This window comes from Thalassophryne amazonica, chromosome 9 (assembly GCF_902500255.1).
Source record: "Thalassophryne amazonica chromosome 9, fThaAma1.1, whole genome shotgun sequence".
NCBI classification, from domain to species: Eukaryota; Metazoa; Chordata; class Actinopteri; order Batrachoidiformes; family Batrachoididae; genus Thalassophryne; species Thalassophryne amazonica.
In genome coordinates this window covers 11,200,591-11,226,553 of record NC_047111.1, presented here as the reverse complement: position 1 = coordinate 11,226,553, position 25,963 = coordinate 11,200,591, and the positions used below count along the sequence as shown (strand labels likewise).

General features: G+C 44.2%; 1 protein-coding gene and 1 long non-coding RNA gene across 6 annotated transcripts in view; both read right to left on the bottom strand.

Annotated features, from left to right (window-relative positions):
• Positions 1 to 9,816, bottom strand: part of apbb3 (amyloid beta (A4) precursor protein-binding, family B, member 3) — a 45,459-nt gene extending 35,643 nt beyond the window's left edge. For all 3 annotated transcript variants that reach the window (XM_034177566.1, XM_034177567.1, XM_034177568.1), the window contains exons 1-3: positions 9,490 to 9,816; positions 9,207 to 9,370; positions 8,759 to 8,817 (exon numbers count right to left, since the gene is read on the bottom strand). In XM_034177566.1, coding sequence (XP_034033457.1) covers positions 8,759 to 8,817; positions 9,207 to 9,370; positions 9,490 to 9,556 — 290 coding nt within the window. In that variant the 5' untranslated portion in view covers positions 9,557 to 9,816. The remainder of the gene's footprint in view (positions 1 to 8,758; positions 8,818 to 9,206; positions 9,371 to 9,489) is intronic.
• Positions 9,817 to 10,057: 241 nt separating this feature from the next.
• LOC117516469 lies at positions 10,058 to 12,600 on the bottom strand. 3 transcript variants are annotated; one of them, XR_004562421.1, is made up of 5 exons: positions 12,479 to 12,600; positions 12,334 to 12,408; positions 12,131 to 12,256; positions 11,505 to 12,055; positions 10,058 to 11,353 (listed from the first exon to the last, which is right to left on the bottom strand). It is a non-coding gene; the product is annotated as an uncharacterized LOC117516469 (long non-coding RNA). The 3 variants fall into 3 exon arrangements; XR_004562420.1 differs by having other exon boundaries at positions 11,505 to 11,691; XR_004562419.1 differs by having other exon boundaries at positions 11,505 to 12,256.
• Positions 12,601 to 25,963: the final 13,363 nt, after the last annotated feature.

Sequence of the window (25,963 nt, the reverse complement as noted above, 5' to 3'; positions counted from 1 at the left end):
CCATCTATAAGTGTAAAGGTGACAAGGTCGACTGTGGCAATAGTCGTGGCACATCTCTCCTCTCTACAGCTGGCAAGGTTCTTGCAAGAATCATGCTCGTCTGTCTTATTGACAGTGTCATTGCTGTCATTACATGAGTGCAACAACAACAAGATTACGTCCACACTCCAATTACCACAGACAAGATACAGCAATTAATCCATAATTATTACTTGTTTATCGTAATAATGGCACACATCAGAATTAAAGACAACACATATACATTTGACATTGTTTATGTGCACTAAACTTTAAAACAGTCCATTTTCTGAATTGTGGTGATGTGAGTGTGTGTGTGTGTGTGTGGGGGGGGGGGGGGGGCAGCAACACGTGGTCGCACCGCCGCCAGCTTGGGGGGGAACTGGGCGCTACAGCAGATAAAACTGTGCAGCACCCCGGAGGGGGTGGAACCATGCTTTCAGCCTCTGTCCATGTGTGAGTGGTAAATGAGTCAGTTTTTGTCCGTGTGTGCTGGAGTTCGAGAAGATAAGAAAGAAGGCAGCCGAATGGTTCACCAAGGCCGTAGAAATTCTTCTGGAGGAAAACAACGGGACATTTGGTCCTTCAGAGGCAGATAAACCTGCCATGTTTATGGTTGAGCAGTGAAAAACACCTTTGCAGCTCACATGAACAACCAGATCCAATTTATGAGCATTCCCTGGTCTCCGACATCTTCCTTTGCAAGGCGTATATTTGCTCTGCGATGTTATCCAATATGCATCTGAGTTCAAGGGTTAACACAGTCTGAGAATGTATCGCCTTGCCCAACTCATTAATCATGACGGACAGGTGAGGGGTCGTGGTTCTCGTGGCAACCGTCTTGCCAATTCTCAGATAGGTCAGGGCAGCCCATAAACCAATAAGTACCAGCCCTCCTACAATAAAACCAAATATAAATAAATCCTTGACTTCCTCCAGAGAGAATGGCACAAAGCATGCGACACGCCAGGTCTCCCAGGACTCAAGAACATGGCCCGCAGGGTAGGTTCCATCTGGGTATGCAGGGTTCCCCGGCCCTGATGTCCTTGTTGAAAAAATGGTGTCAATAGTGTTCAGAGGCCAGCTGATCAATCAACCACCACCAGTTAAGATGGGTATGCCATGTAATCAGGATGCGTGCCAACCCACTGCCTCGCAAAGTTTTGTATGGCCAGCTTACCGAAGGCAGCCGCTCTGTGGATGGCCAAAAAAAAAAAAAAAGAGATTCAAGGACCACATCAAATCTACACTCAAAAAAACGGGCTATTCCCTGAGAGGTTAGTGCACCTAGCAGCTGACCAAAACACCTGGCGTTCTACCTGCAGTTCTGCAACTACACGCTTTGACGAGGCCTATGACTGGGCTGCCAATGAGCAACGGGCCCATGGACACCAACCCAACAATGAGCCTCTGGCCCCACCCGGTTCTGCTCTCCAGTTGCCTGTGTGTAGCTGGCACTGTCTGTCATGCATTGGTCTCCATAGCCACATGTAGAAACCCTCTCAACCTGCCTGAATGAACCTGCACAGCACCATCGTCGTCTGCGATGGACAACTGAGACAGTTTGTGTTTATATTTATTGCGTTTATTATGTTTGTGTGTATTGAGTTCCATTTCATCCCTCCTGACCACCAGAGGGCAGTGCTGAAAGTACTGAATGATCCCTTCGCGCATGCGCAGTTCGAGTAATAATACCAAAATAGTCACACTTGTGACACCACGGATGACCAATCACAGTGTATATAAGCATACATCATTCGAGGTTCTGTCCCTTTTTTCTTCTCGTGCGTGGTTCGCTACTGTTGGCGTCCACCATTTTGTGCTGGATATTTATTGTTGTTTTGCTGTCACTGGATGCCTTTTCGCCTTTCTTTTTCGCAGGAGCAGCGTTTTTCACCCTCCTGGGGCTGTGATGGTTCTCGTTACTGTGGTAAGTGTCTCTTTTATTCTCCATTACTGGTGACAGCAGCGTGTTTGCCCCCTCTCCCGGTATTGCGCGTGTATACGGACATACATATACTGTTTCGAGCTACCTGGGTTAGCCTTTGGTCCTTTTGTTGTTTAGTTTTTGCTGTTACCGGTGACGGCAGCGTGAGCACCTCTTCTCCCGGTTTTGAGCCTATTTATGATTAAAGCTGACGATGTTGGCCTCCTTTTGTTGTTTGGTTTTTGCTACTACCGGTGACAGCAGCGTGAGTGCCCCCTCTTCTGGTTTTGAGCCTGTTTACATTGACAGCTGACTGTACTAGCCTTTTTTTGTGTGGCTTTGGCTACTTCTGATGATGGCGGCGTGCACGCTCCCCTATCCCAGTTTTTTTGGCCTGCATTTTGTCACAACTAATGGGGTTGGTCTCCTGTTTTGCTATTACTGATGACGGCAGTGTTCGCGCCCCCTCTCCCGGTGCTGGCATATGTTCTGAAGACTGCTAGCCGTGTGGATTCAAAAACAAACGGGTTCATTCAGCTCATCTCAAAGTGTAGTCAGTGAGTCGAGCGATGCCACTGTGCAAGATGTTATGCGTAGGGCCTTAAATCTCTTGCAGTTGGATATTCCAATGGCAGAGTAGGCTGCCCCTGGAAGACATGGGCGTGCACCCACTGCCTTTTCTATTCCCCCACCGGTGGACTATTTAAGGGAATTGCACGTGTGTTGGTGGGACCCTCGAGCCTTATCACGTCTCTCGGCGGACGGTCGAGCGTTGGCCTCAATGAATGAGTCCGCCAGGGTCGGTTTGAACCGCATGACAGCGGTTGACCCGGTGGTGGCCTCGCTTATTGTGTCTCCTGAGGAGGCTCTACGCAGCGAGGCTCGGTGCCCACGGGCTCAGTGCCGTGTGACCGACAACGTCCTTTGCAAGGCTTATAATGCAGGAGCGCATGCTGGCCGGTTGGGTAATTCCCTGGCGCACCTCCTGTTTGCAGTTTCTGCATCTCTGCAGGATACTGGTGTTGTGGCAAGTGTGGTAGGATTTAATGATACGGCGTTGCAGTCTTTTGCCCTGATGTCAAGGGAGCTTGGCCGAGTTATGTCTTTCCTTGTTCAGGCTCGTCGGCAGGTTTGGGGAGAGTGGTTTACATCAATAGATCTGGCCGATGCCTATTTTCATGTACCTATTGCGGCAGACCACCGCCGCTTTCTGAGGTTTGCCTATCAAGGTCGTCATTTGCAATTTTGGGTACTCCCGTTTGGCCTCTCCCTTTCTCCCAGGGTGTTTACTCGATGTGTAAAGGCAGCTCTCGCCCCGCTGCAAGCATGCAGAATGCATATTCTGCCGTATCTCGACGATTGGCTTCTGTGTGCCCCATTTCGAGCACGTACATCTCGGGATACGCATCGGCTGCTCGCTCACGCGTCCCAGTTGGGTCTCAAGGTCAACCTGGAGAAGAGTTGTCTTACTCCTTCTCAGACCACTGTTTTTCTCAGGGTGGCTTTGGATTCAACTTCCATGGCGGCTTGTCCATCCGTCTGCAGAATAGACAATATCCTCCAGTTGGTCAGTTGGTTCAAACTAGGCAGGCGGTTTCCATACATCGCCTTCCTACAACTTCTCAGCAAACTGACGTCAGTCACTCGTCTTGTGCTGTTGGGCTTGCTTTCGTTACACCCTGTGCAGAGGAGGCTCAACAGCTTTTGTCTGGACCCCGACCGTACAGACATCGCAAGCTCACGGTAACATGGTTGTGCCTCCGGGCCCTGGCTCCCTGGAGGAACAGGGCTTATTTGTCCAGGGGCGTCCCGATAGAGCTAGTGGTGTACCGCAGAGAGGTGGTCACCAAGGATGCCAGTTCCACGGGATGGGGTGCGGTCTGGCAGCACAGAGCGGTTCAGGGGCTCTGGAGCTGACGGGATCGCTTGAGACATATCAATGTGCTGGAGCTACGGGCAGTGCATCTAGCTCTGACGCACTTTCTTCCCCATCTGGAGGAGAGACACGATCTGGTACGGTCGGACAACACCTCGGTTGTATACCATATTAACCATCAGGGGGGCACCAGATTAGCTCGGCTTCTAAAAGTCTCCAGGGATCTGCTGGAATGGGCCTTTCCTCATCTGTCCACTCTGCAGGTGGAGTATCTACCGGGACAGCAGAACTGAGCTGCGGACTCTCTTGTCAGGCGCCTGCTCCAAGGGAGTGGTATCTTCACGCCGATGTGGTGAGCATGATCTGGGATTCTCTATGGTCGCGCAGAGGTGGATCTGTTCACGACTTATTGCCCTCTGTGGTTTTCCCTTACAGGGGTGTTGGGCGCATTGGGTCGGGACGTGTTTGCTCATCTGTGGCCCAAGGTGCGCCTGTACGCTTTTCCTCCTCTTCCGTTGATTTGGCCCACTCTACAGAGGGTTCTCAGGGAGGGGCACAGACTGTTGCTGGTAGCTCCGTCCTGGCCTGCGCACCCATGGTTCCCATTGCTACGGAGTTTATGTCGAGGCGACCCATGGTGTTTTCCGCCCAAGAGGGATCTTCTCTCTCAGTTGGGGGAACAAATATGGCACCCCAATCCTCAAGGCCTGAACCTGTGGGTGTGGCCGCTGGATGCCAGGGGTCAAGACTGACTGGGCTCGCTGATCCTGTCAGGCGTACCATTTTGTCTGCCAGGGCACCTTCTACCCGGCAGCAATATGACAACAGGTGGCAACTGTTTTGTCAGTGGTGTTCTCCCCCTAGTGAGGATCACCTGTTCCATTTCTACTACTCTGGATTTTCTCCAATGTGTCCTTGATGAGGGCCGCTCTCCCTCGACACTGAAGGTATATGTAGCAGCTATTTCATGTTACCATGCTAGAGTGGATGGTTGTTAAGTTGGAAGCCATCATCTAGTTTCTCTTTTTCTGAGTGATGCTTGTAGGTTGCATCCACTGGCTGCCCCACTTGCACTAGCCTGGGATCTGACCCTGGTTCTCGAAGCACTTTGCCATCCTCTGTTCGCGCCTTTGGCAGAGGCAGACCTCAAGTGGCTCTCGGGTAAGACTGTGTTTTTGTTGGCCATCGACTCCGCTAGAAGAGTGGGTGAGTTACATGCTCTGTCAGCCCCTCGTGTCTCAGATGGGATCCCGATCGGGCTGATGTTACCCTGTTGCCGAACACGGCATTTTTGCCTAAGATGTTGTCCCATGCTCATAGTAACCAGCCATTGAGATTGGCATGGTTTCGACCCCAAGTCGTCTGTGGCTGGGGATGGGTCTGGGTTGTTGTGTCCAGTGAGAGCACTGGAGGTGTATATTGCAGCTACTGAGAGTCTGAGATGCTCTGACCAGCTGTTTTTGTGTCATGGAGTCCTAAATTGGGCTTTCCTTTATCTAAACAATGTCTCTCTCATTGGATCATTGATGTCATCTGCCATGCCTATCGTGCAGGGGGCTGTTCCCGGCCGGCCAGCGTGAGGGCTCACTCTACCAGGAGTGTCTCTGCTTCCGGGGCAGCTATGAGAGGAGTTCCGCTGGATGCCATCTGCGCTGCAGCATCATGGGCTTCCCCGAGTACGTTCACTCATTTCTACAATGTCAATGTGGTCGACCCTCATCCTTTGGGTCATGTGCTCCTGTCGGGGTCCTTTGGGTCTCCTCTGTGAGGTAGGTGCTCAGGATTCCTTGTGACATTGTTGGTATTAGTCATTCAGTGCTTTCAGCACCGCCCTCTGGTGGTCAGGAGGGATGAATGGAATGAAGGTTACGTATGTAACCATGGTTCTATGAATCCCGGATGACCCCCAGAGATTCTCTGTCTCTCCGCGTTGCGTGAGAAGATTCTGTAGGGACAGAGCCTCGGATGATGTATGCTTATACACACTGTGATTGGTCATCTGTGGTGTCACAGGTGTAACTATTTTGGTATTATTACTCGAACTGAGCATGCGCGAAGGGATCATTCAGCACTTTCAGCACTGCCTTTTGGCAGTCATCCAGGATTCATAGTACCATGGTTACATACGTAACCTTCGTATATTGTGTTTATTGTGATTGTATTTATTATGTTTGTATTGTTTTTGTATTTATTGTGTTTACTGTGTTTATTGTTTGACCACATTACACTCATTTTGGTGTCTCTTCACCTTCTTCCTGTCCCTGTGAGATCAGATTTTAAGGTTCTGCTACTAGCCTATAAAATTGTTTATGGACTGGCTCCTCCCTACTTAGCTGACCTAATTAAACCCTACGTACCGACCCGGGCTCTGCGTTCTCAGGGTGCAGGGCTACTTTGTGTTCCTAGGGTGAATAAAAAGTCTGTGGGTCATAGAGCTTTCTCTTATCGTGCCCGTGTTCTGTGGAATGATCTCCCTGCATCAATAAAACAGTCAGATTCTGTGGAGACTTTCAAGTCCAGACTTAAGACTCACTTATTTTTTTATGTGTATGGCTGGCATACTGGAATAGTATGGGGAGGTGATGGTCTAGTAGTTAAGGTGTTGGGCTTGAGACCAGAAGATCCTTGGTTCAAATCCCAGCCTGACTGGAAAATCACTAAGGGCCCTTGGGCAAGGTCTTTAATCCCCTATTGCTCCAGGTGTGTAGTGAGCGCCTTGTATGGCAGCACCCTGACATCGGGGTGAATGTGAGGCATTATTGTAAAGCACTTTCAGCATCTGAAGAAGATGGAAAAGCGCTATATAAATGCAGTCCATTTACCATTTAGTATGTTACTATGCTTTTTACTTTTTTACTCTTTTACTGTACTTTTTTTAATATTTAATTTATTTTGTTTGAGTTGTTTTGTGTGAAGTGAATTGAGGTGACTGTTATGATTTGGTGCTATATAAAATTAATAAATTGAATTGTGTTAGTATTTATCGTGTTAGCGTTTATTGTGTTTTGTGTATATTGTTTATTGTGCTTGTATTTACTATGTGTATATTGTTTTTGTATTGTTTGTATTTATTGCATTGATATTTATTGTGTTTGTATTTAAAGTGTTTATATTTGTGCATTTTTTTTATTTATTGTGTATACTGTGTTTGTATTATGTGTGTATTGTTTTTGTATTTATTGTGTTTTCTGTGTTTGTATTCATTGCGTTTGTATTTGGAATGGAATGAATTTTGATAATGAGATTTATTATGGTATTCATTCCATAATAAATCTCATTCCATTCCATTTATTGTGTGTGTATTGTTTCTGTATTTATTGTGTTTGTATTCATTTGGCAGCCGCTCTGCTCTGTGTCAGTCTGATCCCGTCAGATCTCAGGAGCGAAGCAGAGCAGGATCTGGTTAGTACTTGGACGGGAGACCTCTTTGGAACACCAGCGGCTGTGTGTGTTTCTCCGGGTAAAACTGGAGTTGCATCAGGAAGGGCAGCCGGCGTAAAACTTGTGCCAATTATCAACACGGATTGGGCTGTATCTGCTGGGGCGACCCTGAACAAAACTGGGAGCAGCCAAATGAACAACATGTACGAGGTTTATTAGAAAAGAAACCGACAGTTTTTTTTTTTTTTTTAAAACTATATGGATTTGAATCACGTGTGATTACATCAGCCAAGCTTGAACCCTCGTGCGCATGCGTGAATTTTTCATGCCTGTCGGTGACATCATTCGCCTGTGAGCATGCCTTGTGGAAGGAGTGGTCCAGCCCCCTCGTCGGATTTTCACTGTCTGAGAAGTTGCTGAGAGACTGGCGCTGTGCTTGATCAAAATTTTTTCAAGAACTGTGAGGCACATCTGACTGGACACCATTCGAGAAATTCAGCTGGTTTTTGGTGTAAATTTTAACAGCTGATGAGAGATTTTGGATTGTTTCTATCGCTGTAAGGACTTCCCACGGAGCGGGACGTCGCGCAGCGCTCCGAGGCGACGTTGTCATCCTCTTTCAAGCTGAAAACCTCCCAATTTAAGCCTCTGTTGACCCAGGACGTCGTGAGAGAACTTTCAGAAGAGGTCGGGATCAGCAGTTTATCAGGACATTCCACTGTTAAAGATTTTTTTTTAATGAAAGACGTGCGGGCGGATTGGCGCGTCAGCTTGCAGCCGGTGTTTTTCCTGTGGCAGGCGCTCAAGCACCGCGCCAGTCTCTCAGCAACTTCTCAGACAAAGGAATTCCGACGAGGGGGCTGGACCACTCCTTCCACAAGGCGTGCTCACAGGCGAATGACGTCACCGACAGGCGTGAAAAAACTCTTGCATGCCCACGAGGGTTCAAGCTTGGCTGATGTAATCACACGTGATTCAAATTCATATGGTTTTTGTATTTATTGTCTTTACTGTGTTTGCATTTATTGCATTTGTATTCATTGTGTGTATTGTTTTTGTATTTATTGTCTTTACTGTGTTTGCATTTATTGCATTTGTATTCATTGTGTGTATTGTTTTTGTATTTATAGTATTTATTTGTTGCTTTGTCAATCTACTGGTTCATACTCCTGTCCACTTGGTGGCAGTAACACACCAACAGGTTGTACATATGACAGTAATCTTGAAGATGCCACCATTATGCTAAATTAGCTATGGTTAGATTAACGTGCTGTAACTTTATCGTAAACTGGTCACAATAACTCTGCACACACGCTAATGCCGAATGTGAACCAGTACACGTTTCTGAAAACAGCCACTGATTCCGGAAGTATGTGTGCACACAACGTAAAAAAGAATACAAACGCACTTGATGCAACGCTGTGTTTTCGTGCACACGTTGCTGTCAGAGACTTGTTGATGAAATAATTACGTGGTGAATTCTAAAGTTCAGTTTAATAGAGCGTCACGCGCAGCCCTCAGCAGCTGTTACCATGTGATCCACTGGATGGAGTTACCTGTCCTCAGGTGCTCCATCTGTCTGTCTGCTGGAGGTCTGGTGCCTCACCTCCTCCTGCTGGGGCAGCACATCACAGAAAACAAACTACAGCATTCTACTGTGAACACTCCAGAAGAGCAGGATATCCTGAGCTAATCCAAAATAATCTCAGCAGTATCCCAATAAATTGGTAATCTGAGATGTTTACAGTTAACCTAAATTAATCAAGGCTCGTGAGACTGTGCCAGACACAGAAAATGTGAGTTAAATACTAACCTGGATAAACCTATCTTTAAACTGGACTAACCTGTGTGTAACCTGGCAGCAAAGTGGACTAACCTGTGTGTAACTCGGCAGATGGACTAACCTGTCTGTAACCTGCACTTGAAATACATCAGTGCATTAAAACGTCTCTGCGAAATCTGACTTCCCGTGATTCTCGTCCTTGAGTTTGAATCCAGTCTAACCTGGTGACCACGCAGCTCTGGTGACCCACTGAGTCGTGGGTGCTGCCACTGGGTGGCACCAGTGGGAACGTGCCAGTAGTAGGTCCCTGTGGAGTCTTTAATGGTTCTCCATCCAAATGGAAGGTCCGGGTCCAGCAGCAGGTTCTGGTCCGTCCAGATGTTATCTGCTTGGAGACAACAGGAACCAATCAGACACGTGTTAACTTTAGTTTGCCGTCAGGCTCTAGTTGAGCTCAGGGTTTAGGTTAAGATGAACCTCGGGTTTAGTTAAACTTAAATTTACCCTCATAGTTGACGATGATAATTGCCAACATATAATCTTTGCCCATCATGGCTCCGCCCTCCAGCATGTGTCGTCCAATCACCTGCTTCCCTTCCAGCAAGCTCCGACAGGAAACGCCTCCTTCTCTTGTCTCCTTCTGCGCGTCTGTCCTTTTGTTCTCCTTTATCGCTTCACATCACCAGAACAACTGCCTTCTTTTCTTCTTTCATTATGCTGTCTCTCCATCTGTCCACCAGTGGCGGAAAAAGGGACGCTCCTTTCCTCCTTCCTCCCTTTCTTCCTCTCTGGAGCGACGCTGCGTCACTCTTTCCCTCTGCTTCTGATGACGTCATTACTGCCTCCTGCGCTCATTCTGCGCTGTAAAAAGTGAAACACTGTAAAGTAAATAAAACTCAAAAAGTGAAAAAACCCCACTGTAAAAAGTGAAAAAAAAAAACGTAAAACGTGCCCCCCCCCCCCCCAACCAACCAAACAAAAACACTGCAAAAAGTGATTTGGTTAAAATAGCCAGATCCGGTGTCTCCGACCAAACAGTCCACCCTAAAAATCAGTCCACCTTTTGCATCTGTATATGCGCAATCACAGATCATCACTTTGTTTCTGCTTCAAACTGCCTCCAGTCATCATCTATCTCAGCAACAGACAACTAAAGCTTTTGTACAACAATCATTTCCACATAAATTCAGCACTGTTTCATCATAAAAGACAGATGAAGCAATGAGAGTGCTGCGGCTAAATGAACAGCTAGCTGATGCGTTCACTGCGTGTTGGTCATTTCAAAGAGTCACGGAGTCTCGCCAAGTTTCTGCTTAAAATTGCCTTATTTCTACTTCAAACCAAGTTTAGAATGATTCAAGAGGTTTTACCTTCATCATCTGATCGTTAATATTGGGTGAAGAGACTCCTCTCAGACGTGTCATGGTTTTGTCCTGATTAGGGCGTTGAGCCCATTTTTTTTCGCCTTTCTGTGGTTCTATATCTACTCCAGCTTTGAGTTAATACTGTATTTTCATCCTGGTTTATCCTGTTATGCTGTCACTTTTGCCTTTCATTTCTGTTCTCGTTTTCTTCAGTCAGTTGTGCTTTCATTTATTGTTCATTAATTTATCACTTGGTTATTTAGGTTCTCATTTATAACATCTGTTGCACTTTAATGTCAGGTTTTGTTCTCTTGTTTTGTCTCTGCTTTTCTTAGCACCTTGTTTTCTTAGTCAGCTTCTGTTTAGTATTTATTTCTATTTATGCTCATGTAGTTTTCATTAGGTTATCACTTGTTTAATTTGATAATCATTGTCATCAGTTTTGCTTTCTGTTAATATTTAGTCTTTGATTAGTTGTTCTGGCATCTGTTTATCTCAGTTCACAGTTCCCTGTTTCTCACACCCATCCGATTATGTTCTCACTTCACATCTCTGCACCTGCCTCATATCTTTGTCTTTCACTTTGTCTCTGTCCACCCTATGTCTTCTTTCACTCTCGGCACCTGCTCACACATCTTTGTTTCCTACCTCACTTCACTTTCTCCATTTTCTATGGCTGGCATAGAAAATGTCCTTGTATATGATAAAAAAAAAAACTGATCTTTTTATAGTTGTGTAATTGATAAAACCAAAGTATTTGCATGTATTTGGACAGCATGATGGAACACTGATTTATTGTTTGGCATCCACATACACTATAAGAATTTTACATAACAACCTTGAACGCAACATGAGCAGACACCCGCTTATAACCGCCTACTTCACTTTGCAGCCAATCATATAACGCTGATTCATCACAGGCTAAGGACCACCCACATGGGGTCGGTTGGAGGAACAAAAATGTGTGGCAACCCCTACAGGACGGCAAGGAGAGACTCTCAAACCTGGGTAAAAAGGACAAAGACATGGTTCCAAGTTGCAATAATTCAGTTTTATTTCTAAATATATAAAATTAAGAACAGATTATTTTGAATTAAAAATGATCAGCAAATAAACACGAAAGAAATGAGGGATTATTCAGGTGCTAGGGCTTACCGGTGGGACGGAGGAGGAGACACCAGCAGTGATGACCCCTAAAAGAAAATATAAGCACCCCAGTCACACGTAACACACATCCACACTCACTCACACTGTGAAGGTCCAATCCTGCAGGGGTGAAACACAACACCAAAGAACAGGCTCCAATACCCTGGGCCCCTACACCACCACCGCTGCCCAGCAACTGAAAAACAAAACAATTAACAGGAATCCATCAAATGAAACAGTCCACAAGAAGAAACTTAAATTTGTCCACAACAAACTAAGCTTAAAAAAAAAATACAAGCCAGCCAATGAAAACAAAGACAAAATGATAAAAAAAAAATATATAAATAAAATTCATAAAAGAACTCTAAACAATCTGGCGCCCAGAAGGGCTCCTACACCAGAAGACCTGGGTATATTGTGGGTGTTTAAGTTAGCCACCGGAGGGTATGCTAACGTTAGCACGGTCAGATGCAGTACCAAACACACGCTGAAACAAAGTAAGACAAAAGCAGCAGCGGTCCTGTGCAGCCAATCACGGAGTTGTTGTCCACCTCAGGAATCTGCCATGACATTACAAGTTATTAAATTGCTGAGAGGCCATAACATGTGTATTGCTAATGTGTAGAGCTACATACCGGTAAGAGAGCTGTTTGGTCACAGGAAGGAAGGGAGGGAGGGAGGAGCGTCACAGCTGATGATGCCGCCATAACAGCCTGCAGATTATGTTTCCCCACGACACAATAATAAGGGTTTCCCACATGCTGTAAAGTTACAAATATGATAGTGAGCTATAGCCTCTTTTAGCCTTCTTGCAGGCAGTGCGATTACAGCAACATACCTGAGCTGCAGAAAGCGAGGTGCGTAGCCAGGTGGCGCAAGGAAGGAGGCTGGCAGCTAGCTGCACGATGGCAGGCTGCAGAATTAAATCATTAGCAGCTAACACAAACAATGAGATTGATAAGAAGCGTAGTACGGCTACATACCTGAGCAGAGCGCAAAGCGAACAACCAGGTGGCGGAAGTGGAGCGGCTAAAGGTGCCTACTCAATGCCGTACAGAGGCAGGAGGGAGACAGCCACTAAGGCGCTGCTCCTCTTTTTAAAGTGCGCCCCTAGTGAGGATTGGATGAACCAAATGACAATCGGGGGAGAGGGGACACTCCTCCTGCTACATTCTACCCCGCCTTTTTCATCGTCCCCCCAACGATGCATCGATTCAGCCTAAAACTAATTCCAAGGTCTAAAGAGTGCAATCATAGCATTGGACACTGGCCCAGAAACACCCACCACCCCGTCCACCACTTGACCCACAGGCCTAGGTAGACGGTGCCTGTTGGAGTGCTGGCCTACTCTTAACCGTGCAGTTTGTCTAACTGCTCCCCCACTGGCATTCAAAGGAACAATTTGTGGAATTGCCAATGGGACAGATGGCAAGTCTGTCATCTCAGGAGCAGGAGGAACTAAAGGCACCTGCCCCAGAAGAACTGCGCCACCCTGCAAAGGTGAGGGGCTTGGAGTCACTGCCGCCATGCGACTAGGGGTCCCATGAGGAATCTTATGTGTCACCACAAACAAATCACTTTCTGGGTGTTCCTCCTCCAGAAGTTCTCCTTCAGGAGGAAGGGGACCAAGATCAGCAGGGGTACCAACTCCAGCCACCGCCCTCAGCAGGGTTCTGTGGACAGTTTTAATTTTTGCTGATCTGAAATTTTTTGTGCGCTTCACAGTGGCCTCTCCCTGAGCGAAAAGTTTGATTATTTGGATCAGGCTTGGGAGTTACTGTAGGCTCACCAGAGGTGTCAAGTAACGAAGTACAAATACTTCGTTACTGTACTTAAGTACACTTTTTAGGTATCTATACTTTACTCCGTTACTTATTTTTCTGCCTACTTCTGACTTCTACTCATTACATTTTCACACAAGTATCTGTACTTTCTATTCCTTACATTTTTAAAACAAACAGCCTCGTTACTCTTGGCTTCAGTTTAATGTTTATATATATATATTTCACGTCATGTGCGCCTGTAATCAACTTTTCTGCAGCACGGCTTTGCTTTGAACCGTGAACCAATCGAAGCAGTGGTTCGCAGATTGAGGCAATGCTTCGACCTATTGCTTCGTTTATTCTTTTTCTTTCGCTTAATTTCCCCCCGCTAAAACCCTAAAGAGCATACTTCTGTGAGTATTATTTACCTTTTCTATGTTAAACCGACTTGTTATGGTCTTCTGAAACAGTTGATGTATTTTATAACTTAAAAACGGGAGTGATGCTATCGCGTTAGCATGTCTATGGCATTTTCAATGTTAAAAGTTAGCATTAAGCAATTGCAGCTCTTATCACGTTCGGGTGCATTTGTTTTCAAATTGTAATATTTCTTAAATTTATTTTTGTTTATATATTAATAATCTAATGATTATTATATACAATTTTAGAGAAAGAGGCAAAAAGAACCTGAATAGAAACACAACAGAAAATATAAAAGCAACTAACAATGAACATACATAAATACATAAATAATTGTTTCCTGTGAACACCTAGTGACTCTTACACCTCCACTTCATCCCTGTCTTATTTAATGACAGTTTGTTTCGGTCAAACCATATTTTCAATGTGTTAATTTCTTCAGTGATTTCCTCCAGAACTATCTGCCAAACTAGAAAACTGCTGCATTCTAAGAGCAGAATACTACTGGAATGAATTTGAATAAGGAAAGTTTTTTTTTTTCTTCACTAAATGGATGCTGCACTCACTGCAGTTTATTGTCTGGAATAGTCCTAGACTGCATTTCAGAGCTTCTAGAATTGAAACATTTTCGTGCAGGTGGTGTTGGGGGTAATTTTGGGTTTTGGGTCTTGGGCCACATGTAGAACGAATCAGTTTTTAAATTAAGCTTTCAGTTCATATAGTGGCATCTACCTTTTTTTTTTTTTTTTTAAAAAAGGTTACTTTATACTTTTATACTTTAAGTAGGTTTTGGAGCACGTACTTTTTCACTTTTACTTGAGTAAAGAAGTCGAGTTGATGCTTCAACTTTTACCAGAGTGTTTTTAAACTGCAGTATCTATACTTCTACTTAAGTAACAATTGTGTGTACTTTTGACACCACTGAGGCTCACGCATGGTTATTTCAGGTCTTCTCCGACCTTCAAGGGCTGGATGATTTATTTGCCGAGGAGAGACTTCTGGACTGGGTGATGCACCCTGAGGGATATCTGCCAGCCACACTGCCACCTCCTGACAGTGAGTCAGAATGGGAGGATGTCGAAAATGAGGAGGATGAAGATTGTGATGCCAACAAGTCCCCATCTGAGTCGGCGGGATTTGCACTTCAGGCCACAGCAGAGATGCTGTTTAAAATACAGGACTTATTTTTTGAATTTCTGGGCAAATGAGGACAGCGACACAGGCATCATATTATTTCCGCTCTTGATCAGTTACTTTAAGCGGAGCCAATAGACCGGGAGCTGAGATAGCCTACCATGCACCCCCCCAACAAAATGCCACTTGATTTTTTTCAACCTCTATAATGTCCTTATTGGAAATTTGAGCGGTAACAGGAAAATAATTCATTCCCGATGTACCTTTTGGCACAATATTCACCTAAAGGTTAAAAGCTACTTGTGAGTGCTGTACATGACCTGAATTTTTGCAGTTTTTCCACCTTCTTTAAATACCTATACATATAATATCAACCATATCCATCTATAGATTTCTAAAAAGCCCATTTTCTCTACTTTAATATGATCACAGCACATATCATATACAGTGAAATTTACTAAGAAAATGCATTCACCTTCTCTGTGATACGAGCTTTGGACTCGTATGTCCAAAGCTATAAAGTTTTGCAATGTTTTCATAGACAATTCTAGAATGATGATTCATATGTCATGTTGACCACTGGTGGCCATCTTAAATATTTTAGATTTTCAACATTTTCAAGTCAAATGTTATTGCATCATATTTCATTGTGTTTTAGAATTAAATCTTCTGTTATGCACATTCCTTTCAACATATATAACTATGAGATACAATGTTCAAATTGTTCCAGACAACTTGAGCAGTTAAATCGAGTTGAAAGAAATGTCCAAATCTTATCATATCAGAGTCTAATGGGCTTGACATGTTCATTCATAGTCAGTGTCGCTGTCTGTGACATCAGCATCATCGGAGTCATCGCTTTCACTTTCTCTTCTATTCTCTTGCTTGCCTCTACTGGTGGTTGGCTCTCATTGCGGTATTGTATCACTTCCTGTTCCGGAGCACAGCGGTGTTTTTCTGTATCTGTTAGCTGTTTAATCTGCGCAGTTAGATTGATCTAGTTATCTAGATTACGATTTGTTTCCCAGTGTAATCTTTACGTGCCTTAACTAAAGCACTCCTTCTGCTGAATCACCTCTAAATTATTTACACATTATTCACTTTGCGTGTTTTTAGGAATCCGCTAGCTTAGCGTAGCTACTAGCTCTTAGTCGATTTAGCATGGCGGCTTCTCCTGTCTCTCCCGCACTTTTCTGCTCTGGGTGTGAAATGTTTAGTTATTCCTCGGCCTCCTTTAGCAGTAACGGTACTTGTAATAAGTGTAGCTTATTCGTAGCTTTGGAGGCCAGGCTGGGCGAATTGGAGACTCGGCTCCGCACCGTGGAAAATTCTACAGCTAGCCAGGCCCCTGTAGTCGGTGCGGACCAAGGTAGCTTAGCCGCCGTTAGTTACCCCCTGGCAGATCCCGAGCAGCCGGGAAAGCAGGCTGACTGGGTGACTGTGAGGAGGAAGCGTAGCCCTAAACAGAAGCCCCGTGTACACCGCCAACCCGTTCACATCTCTAACCGTTTTTCCCCACTCGACGACACACCCGCCGAGGATCAAACTCTGGTTATTGGCGACTCTGTTTTGAGAAATGTGAAGTTAGCGACACCAGCAACCATAGTCAATTGTCTTCCGGGGGCCAGAGCAGGCGACATTGAAGGAAATTTGAAACTGCTGGCTAAGGCTAAGCGTAAATTTGGTAAGATTGTAATTCACGTCGGCAGTAATGACACCCGGTTACACCAATCGGAGGTCACTAAAATTAACATTAAATCGGTGTGTAACTTTGCAAAAACAATGTCGGACTCTGTAGTTTTCTCTGGGCCCCTCCCCAATCGGACCGGGAGTGACATGTTTAGCCGCATGTTCTCCTTGAATTGCTGGCTGTCTGAGTGGTGTCCAAAAATGAGGTGGGCTTCATAGATAATTGGCAAAGCTTCTGGGGAAAACCTGGTCTTGTTAGGAGAGACGGCATCCATCCCACTTTGGATGGAGCAGCTCTCATTTCTAGAAATCTGGCCAATTTTCTTAAATCCTCCAAACCGTGACTATCCAGGGTTGGGACCAGGAAGCAGAGTTGTAGTCTTACACACCTCTCTGCAGCTTCTCTCCCCCTGCCATCCCCTCATTACCCCATCCCCGTAGAGACGGTGCCTGCTCCCTTTAAGCATAAAAATTCAAAAAGAAAAAATAATATAGCACCTTCAACTGCACCACAGACTAAAACAGTTAAATGTGGTCTATTAAACATTAGGTCTCTCTCTTCTAAGTCCCTGTTGGTAAATGATATAATAATTGATCAACATATTGATTTATTCTGCCTTACAGAAACCTGGTTACAGCAGGATGAATATGTTAGTTTAAATGAGTCAACACCCCCGAGTCACACTAACTGTCAGAATGCTCGTAGCACAGGCCGGGGCGGAGGATTAGCAGCAATCTTCCATTCCAGCTTATTAATTAATCAAAAACCCAGACAGAGCTTTAATTCATTTGAAAGCTTGACTCTTAGTCTTGTCCATCCAAATTGGAAGTCCCAAAAACCAGTTTTATTTGTTATTATCTATCGTCCACCTGGTCGTTACTGTGAGTTTCTCTGTGAATTTTCAGACCTTTTGTCTGACTTAGTGCTTAGCTCAGATAAGATAATTATAGTGGGCGATTTTAACATCCACACAGATGCTGAGAATGACAGCCTCAACACTGCATTTAATCTATTATTAGACTCTATTGGCTTTGCTCAAAAAGTAAATGAGTCCACCCACCACTTTAATCATATCTTAGATCTTGTTCTGACTTATGGTATGGAAATAGAAGACTTAACAGTATTCCCTGAAAACTCCCTTCTGTCTGATCATTTCTTAATAACATTTACATTTACTCTGATGGACTACCCAGCAGTGGGGAATAAGTTTCATTACACTAGAAGTCTTTCAGAAAGCGCTGTAACTAGGTTTAAGGATATGATTCCTTCTTTATGTTCTCTAATGCCATATACCAACACAGTGCAGAGTAGCTACCTAAACTCTGTAAGTGAGATAGAGTATCTCGTCAGTAGTTTTACATCCTCATTGAAGACAACTTTGGATGCTGTAGCTCCTCTAAAAAAGAGAGCTTTAAATCAGAAGTGCCTGACTCCGTGGTATAACTCACAAACTCGTAGCTTAAAGCAGATAACCCGTAAGTTGGAGAGGAAATGGCATCTCACTAATTTAGAAGATCTTCACTTAGCCTGGAAAAAGAGTCTGTTGCTCTATAAAAAAGCCCTCCGTAAAGCTAGGACATCTTTCTACTCATCACTAATTGAAGAAAATAAGAACAACCCCAGGTTTCTTTTCAGCACTGTAGCCAGGCTGACAAAGAGTCAGAGCTCTATTGAGCTGAGTATTCCATTAACTTTAACTAGTAATGACTTCATGACTTTCTTTGCTAACAAAATTTTAACTATTAGAGAAAAAATTACTCATAACCATCCCAAAGACGTATCGTTATCTTTGGCTGCTTTCAGTGATGCCGGTATTTGGTTAGACTCTTTCTCTCCGATTGTTCTGTCTGAGTTATTTTCATTAGTTACTTCATCCAAACCATCAACATGTTTATTAGACCCCATTCCTACCAGGCTGCTCAAGGAAGCCCTACCATTATTTAATGCTTTGATCTTAAATATGATCAATCTATCTTTGTTAGTTGGCTATGTACCACAGGCTTTTAAGGTGGCAGTAATTAAACCATTACTTAAAAAGCCATCACTTGACCCAGCTATCTTAGCTAATTATAGGCCAATCTCCAACCTTCCTTTTCTCTCAAAAATTCTTGAAAGGGTAGTTGTAAAACAGCTAACTGATCATCTGCAGAGGAATGGTCTATTTGAAGAGTTTCAGTCAGGTTTTAGAATTCATCATAGTACAGAAACAGCATTAGTGAAGGTTACAAATGATCTTCTTATGGCCTCGGACAGTGGACTCATCTCTGTGCTTGTTCTGTTAGACCTCAGTGCTGCTTTTGATACTGTTGACCATAAAATTTTATTACAGAGATTAGAGCATGCCATAGGTATTAAAGGCACTGCGCTGCGGTGGTTTGAATCATATTTGTCTAATAGATTACAATTTGTTCATGTAAATGGGGAATCTTCTTCACAGACTAAAGTTAATTATGGAGTTCCACAAGGTTCTGTGCTAGGACCAATTTTATTCACTTTATACATGCTTCCCTTAGGCAGTATTATTAGACGGTATTGCTTAAATTTTCATTGTTACGCAGATGATACCCAGCTTTATCTATCCATGAAGCCAGAGGACACACACCAATTAGCTAAACTACAGGATTGTCTTACAGACATAAAGACATGGATGACCTCTAATTTCCTGCTTTTAAACTCAGATAAAACTGAAGTTATTGTACTTGGCCCCACAAATCTTAGAAACATGGTGTCTAACCAGATCCTTACTCTGGATGGCATTACCCTGACCTCTAGTAATACTGTGAGAAATCTTGGAGTCATTTTTGATCAGGATATGTCATTCAAAGCGCATATTAAACAAATATGTAGGACTGCTTTTTTGCATTTACGCAATATCTCTAAAATCAGAAAGGTCTTGTCTCAGAGTGATGCTGAAAAACTAATTCATGCATTTATTTCCTCTAGGCTGGACTATTGTAATTCATTATTATCAGGTTGTCCTAAAAGTGCCCTAAAAAGCCTTCAGTTAATTCAAAATGCTGCAGCTAGAGTACTGACGTGGACTAGAAGGAGAGAGCATATCTCACCCATATTGGCCTCTCTTCATTGGCTTCCTGTTAATTCTAGAATAGAATTTAAAATTCTTCTTCTTACTTATAAGGTTTTGTATAATCAGGTCCCATCTTATCTTAGGGACCTCGTAGTACCATATCACCCCAATAGAGCGCTTCGCTCTCAGACTGCAGGCTTACTTGTAGTTCCTAGGGTTTGTAAGAGTAGAATGGGAGGCAGAGTTTCTTTCTCATTTTGCTCTGTATGCACCACTCTGCATTTAATCATTAGTGATCGATCTCTGCTCCCCTCCACAGCATGTCTTTTTCCTGGTTCTCTCCCTCAGCCCCAACCAGTCCCAGCAGAAGACTGCCCCTCCCTGAGCCTGGTTCTGCTGGAGGTTTCTTCCTGTTAAAAGGGAGTTTTTCCTTCCCACTGTAGCCAAGTGCTTGCTCACAGGGGGTCGTTTTGACCGTTGGGGTTTTACATAATTATTGTATGGCCTTGCCTTACAATATAAAGCGCCTTGGGGCAACTGTTTGTTGTGATTTGGCGCTATATAAAAAAATTGATTGATTGATTGATTGATTGTATCACTGTCATAGTGAGATGCCTTGTTGTCTTCTTGCTGGCTACAAATCTCCTGTAGGTTTTCTGGTTGACTTTCTCCTTCGTACCACAGTGGATGGAGACCGTCATCTGCCATCACCCATCCATGACCCTGAGCTGGAGATGGAACAGTGAGATTTGCAATGTCTGCACTCTTCCACACAGCCACCTGATAGTTAGCACATCGTATGTGCTGCGTTAGGGTCTTACGACAAGGAGGCAGAGCAGACATACAACCCCAATTCCAATGAAGTTGGGACGATGTCACACTCATCATCACACTCATCTTCAACCGCTTTTCCAGGTTCGGGTCGCGGGGGCAACAGCTCCAGCAGGGGACCCCAGACTTCCCCTTCCTGTACCACACTGACCACCTCTGACTGGGGGATCCCGAGGCGTTCCCAGGCCAATGTGGAGAGATAATCTCTCCACCTAGTCCTGGGTCTTTCCCGGGGTCTCCTCCCAGATGGACATACTTGGAACAGCTCCCTTGGGAGGCGCTCAGGCGGCATCCTTACCAGATGCCCGAACCACCTCAGCTGGCTCCTTTCAACGTGAAGGAGCAGCAACGCTACTCCAAGCCTCCCACGGATGACCGAACTTCTCACCCTATCTCTAAGGGAGACAGCAGCCACCCTCCTGAGGAAGCCCATTTCGGCCACTTGTACCCGCAGTTTAGTTCTTTCAGTCATGACCCAACACTCTTGACCATAGGTGACCATAGGACAATGTGTAAAATGTAAATAAAAACAGAATACAATGATTTGCAAATCCTCTTCAACCTATATTCAATTGAATACACCACAAAGACAAAATATTTAATGTTCAAATTGATAAACTTTATTGTTTTTGTGCAAATATTTTGAAATGGATGCCTGCAACACGTTTGAAAAAAGCTGGGACAGTGGTATGTTTACCATTGTGTTACATCACCTTTCCTTTTAACAACACTCAATAAGCTTTTGGGAACTGAGGACACTAATTGTTGAAGCTTTGTAGGTGGAATTCTTTCCCATTCTTGCTTGATGTATGACTTCAGTTGTTCAGTCCAGGGTCTCCGCTGTCGTATTTTGCGCTTCATAATGCGCCACACATTTTCAATGGGCGACAGGTCTGGACTGCAGGCAGGCCAGTCTAGTACCAGCACTCTTTTACTACGAAGCCACGCTGTTGTAACACGTGCAGAATGTGGCTTGGCATTGTCTTGCTGAAATAAGCAGGGACGTCCCTGAAAAAGACGTTGCTTGGATGGCAGCATATGTTGCTCCAAAACCTGGATGTACCTTTCAGCATTGATGGTGCCATCACAGATGTGTAAGTTGTCCATGCCATGGGCACTTACACGCCCCCATACCATCACAGATGCTGGCTTTTGAACTTTGCACTGGTAACAATCTGGACGGTCTTTTTCCTCTTTTGTCAGAAGGACACGACGTCCATGATTTCCAAAAACAATTTGAAATGTGGACTCATCAGACCACAGCACACTTTTCCATTTTGCCTCTGTCCATTTCAAATGAGCTCGAGCCCAGAGAAAGCGACGGTGTTTCTGGATGTTGTTGATGTATGACTTTCGCTTTGCATGGTAGAGTTTAACTTGCACTTGTAGATGTAGCTACAAGCTGTGTTAACTAACAGTGGTTTTCTGAAGTGTTCCTGAGCCCACGCGGTGAGATCATTTACATAATGATGTCGGTTTTTAATGCAGTGCCGCCTGAGGGATCGAAGGTCACGGGCATTCACTGTTGGTTTGCGGCCTTGCCACATACATGTAGAAAGTTCACTTGTCATGCCCCGCCCTGATTTGGGCTCCAATTGTGCATTTCCATCTGCCCCAGCTTTGTTTTATTAATTGTTATTTTCATCATGTGTGTATTCTATGTTTGCTTTGTTTCTTTGTTACTTTTTACTTTGGATCAGTTCTTGTTTTCTTCAGTCAGTTGTGTATTCATTTATTGTTCAGTAATTTATCACTTGGTTATTTAGTTTCTCTGTATTGTAATATTTGCTGTGCTTAATGTCAGGTTTTGTTTCCTGTTATGGTTCTTGTCCCTGCTTTTCTTAGGGTTTATTTTACCACCTTGTTCTCTTAGTCAGCTTCTGTTTAGTTTTAGTATTTTTCTCTAATTATGCTTATTTAGTTTTATTAGGTTATCACTTGTTTATTTTGTTATCAGTCATGCTTTCTTTTCCAGTTTTGCTTTCTGTTATAAGTAGTCTTAGATTAGTTGTTCTGCCTTAGTTCATAGTTCTCTGTAGTCCTTCACATCATTGCACCTGCCCCATGTCTCTCACCTTGTTTCTGTCTGTCGTTTCTCTCACTTTGATTGTTTGCTTTGTGTTTTTATTTCACTCCTGCTCTCACTCCTGCTCACGTATCTCTGTCTTGTCATCTCTCCATCTTGCGCTATGTATCATCTTGGATTCACCCGGCCACACCCCTATCTGGAGACCTCTCCTCACATGTGCAGCTTGTTTGCTAATCACTTCCTGTTCCATTTAAGTCCATTGTGTTCACGTCCTCACTGCTAGTTCATTGCACTAAACCGTCTTCGTCCCAGCTCTGTTTTTGCCTTGCCTGATTTGCCAGCCTGTGTTTGACCCTGCTTTGTTTTTGGACCACGCCTTTGTCTTGCCCTCTGATTATCGTGACGTCATGTTTTGGATGACCGTCGCTTGTTGAATGACCACGCCCCAGCCTGTCGATTGTCTGTACTGTTGCCATGCTGACTGCCTATCTGTGTACTGTACCTTAATCTGTGAGTTTTTAGGATAAAGCCTTTTTCATATATACCACTGTCTGTGAGTCCTGCATTTGTGTCCAGCCACCCAGTGTCTGTGGTCGTGACATCACTAGATTCTCTGCATCTTCTGATTATATTATGGACTGTAGATGATGGAATCCCTAAATCCTTGCAATTGAACATTGAGAAACATTGTTCTTAAACCTTTGGACTATTTTTTCATGCAGTTGTTCACAAAGTGGCGATCCTCACCCCATCTTTGCTTGTAAACGGCTGAGCCTTTTGGGGATGCTCCTTTTATACCTAATTATGGCACTCACCTGTTTCCAGTTAGGTGTTCTTTGAGCATTCATCAACTTTCCCAGTGTTTTGTTGCCCCATCCCAACTTTTTTGAAACATGTTGCAGGCATCCATTTCAAAAGGAGCAAATATTTGCACAAAAATAACAAAGTTTATCAGTTTGAACATTAAATATCGTCTTTGTGATGTATTCAATTGAATATAGGTTGAACAGGATTTGAAAACCATTGCATTCCATTTTTATTTACATTTTACACATCGTCTCAGCTTCATTGGAATTGGGGTTGTATCTATATTGTATCATCATTCTAGAATTGTCTATGAGTAAAACATTGCAAAACTTTATAGCTTTGGACATATCACAGAGAAGGTAAATGCATTTTCTTAGTAAATTTCACTGTATATGATATGTGCCGTGAACGTGTTCAACACAAGACAAAGAGCATCCAAGTCAGTAGTTCGTCATTCAGTCAATACTTCGCCTTTCACCATAGTTTTGGTCTCAAATGAAAGCTAATGATTTGTAGTTGTAAAATTAGTGCTTAATCTACACCCTGATACTTCAGTTTTTAATTACAAAAAACTACTCATAAATTTTTTGGACATTTTTTGGTCCAGGTAAGGGTTGTGTATATGATTGGACTGTAAGCCATATAGAGAAGTGCCATTTTGTGTTACAGAAATGAGATGGGTATCATATTAAAGTAGAGAAAATTGGCTTTTTAGAAATATATAGATGGATATGGTTGATATTATATGTATAGGTATTTAAAGAAGGTGAAAAACTGCTAAAATTCGGCCCATGTACAGCACTCACGAGTAGCTTTTAACATTTAGGTGAATATTGCGCCAAAAGGTACATCAGAAATGAGTTATTTTCCTGTTACCACTCAAATTTCCAATAAGGACATTATAGAGGTTGAAAAAAATCAAGTGGTCTGGTTTGTTGTGTGTGTGTGTGTGTGTGTGTGTGTGTGTGTGTGTGTGTGTGTGTGTGTGTGTGTGTGTGTGTGTGTGTGTGTGTGTGTGGGGTGGGGAGGGGGGGGGGGGGTGCATGGTAGGCTATCTCAGCTTCCGGTCTACAAATATCATCTCAGCCTTCCCAGAACTGGCAGATATTAAAGTCCAGTTTTTTGCTCCTACATCGGTGACATCACGCAAACCGACATTACAGGCCCCGCATCTTCCTTCAGCCGTGCTGGGTACGCCTGATGTGCCACCTAAACCAGCTCCGCGGCACGCCTTGGTACGGAAGCCGGTGGTGCCATGTCTCATAAGCAGAGCAGTAGTACAGCCATGTTCGGACACCATGCCCCGTTTGCCTCCGGTCCCTGCACTGCACAGATCATGTGCGCTCATGGTGTCCAAAGCCTTCATGTTGCCTGACTGCCCTCCAGTGTTCTCGTGTCCTGGGTCACTGGGGGAGCCATCAGGAGAATTCACACTCACACAATGCTCTTCAGCCGTAACGACTAACTCTGTTCTGGGGCGCACAACACAGGAAACTGCAGCGACACACCCACCTGCAAGTGCATCGGCGAGGATGGCAGACCCGGCTCCAGCATGCATCGCTGCTCCACACCTGATCACGGCACAGGATTAAGCAGTCATGGCATGCACTGCTCCACAATCGATCACGGCACAGGACGACGCAGTCACGGCGCGCTGCTAATCTTTTTTGGTTGGTTTCTTCACTTTCTTTGCCTCTTTGTTATGTCAGTTTGTTCCTCATGCCTTTTCTCTGTTTTCTTTCCCCCTGATCATTTTGTGATTTGTTTGTAACTGTCTACCTCCGGGAAAAGTCCTATCTTGTTTTTCATTTGTTACGTTCTGGTAATTGTGGTTTGGATTTTTTTGTTCCCCTTGTCAGTTCGTTGTTTATGTGGTTGCTTTCTTGGTTTGTCTGGTTTTTATTAGTTGGAATTTTCTTTATTGGGTCCTCCAATTTTTTGTGTTCCTTTCTTGTGCACGGCCCACATTATTATATGTACTTTGTTTACTTTGATGTTCCCTTCTGCTGCACCCGTCACCGGCAGTTGGTTCCTGATCATGGGTGGTGTGTTCCCAATGTTTTGGCCCTTGTGTCTCCCCCGTTTTTCCCCAGGTGCCCACTGTCTCCCCACCAGTTCCCTATGGGCCCCACCTGGCGACCTCCAGACTTACCTGGGGTCTCTGTTTTCAATTGCATGCCTAATGGTTTTTCTACCCGTGGCCACCTGCATGGTCACCCTCCGGCCTCCATTTGTCAGATTTGGTTCAAGTTGTGTTTATAGTCTTCTAATTCTTGTGCTATTTTTATGTCTGTCACTCTGTTTCCTAGTTTGCCCTTTATTTTGTTCACGTTTCCTTTTGTTGGTCTGTGGGCACGTTATACTTTCACCATTAGTTTTCATTCACTGACTCCTCTTGCTTTTGATCTGCTTTGTTTTCACTCATTCTCTCTCTCTCTCTCTTACTTCTCATCCTGTCTCTTTGTTTCACCAGACCACACCTCCTTCCAGAATCCTTGATCACACTGCACCTTGTTACATCACCTGTTATTTAAGCTCTCACTTCCGTCACTGTGGTGCCAACTTGTTGATCTTTGTATCTTCGTTCCAGCCCTGATCTTGTCTTGTTTGCCTCAGTGTTTTTTGACCTTGTTCTGTTTATCCGGATTTTGCCTTCTGCCGCTACCTCTGATATTGTATCTCTGCGTGCTTTTGACCTCAGCCTATTCCTGACCACGTATTTTTGCCTTGCCCTCATCTGTACCTTTGCTACACTGCCTGCCTTTC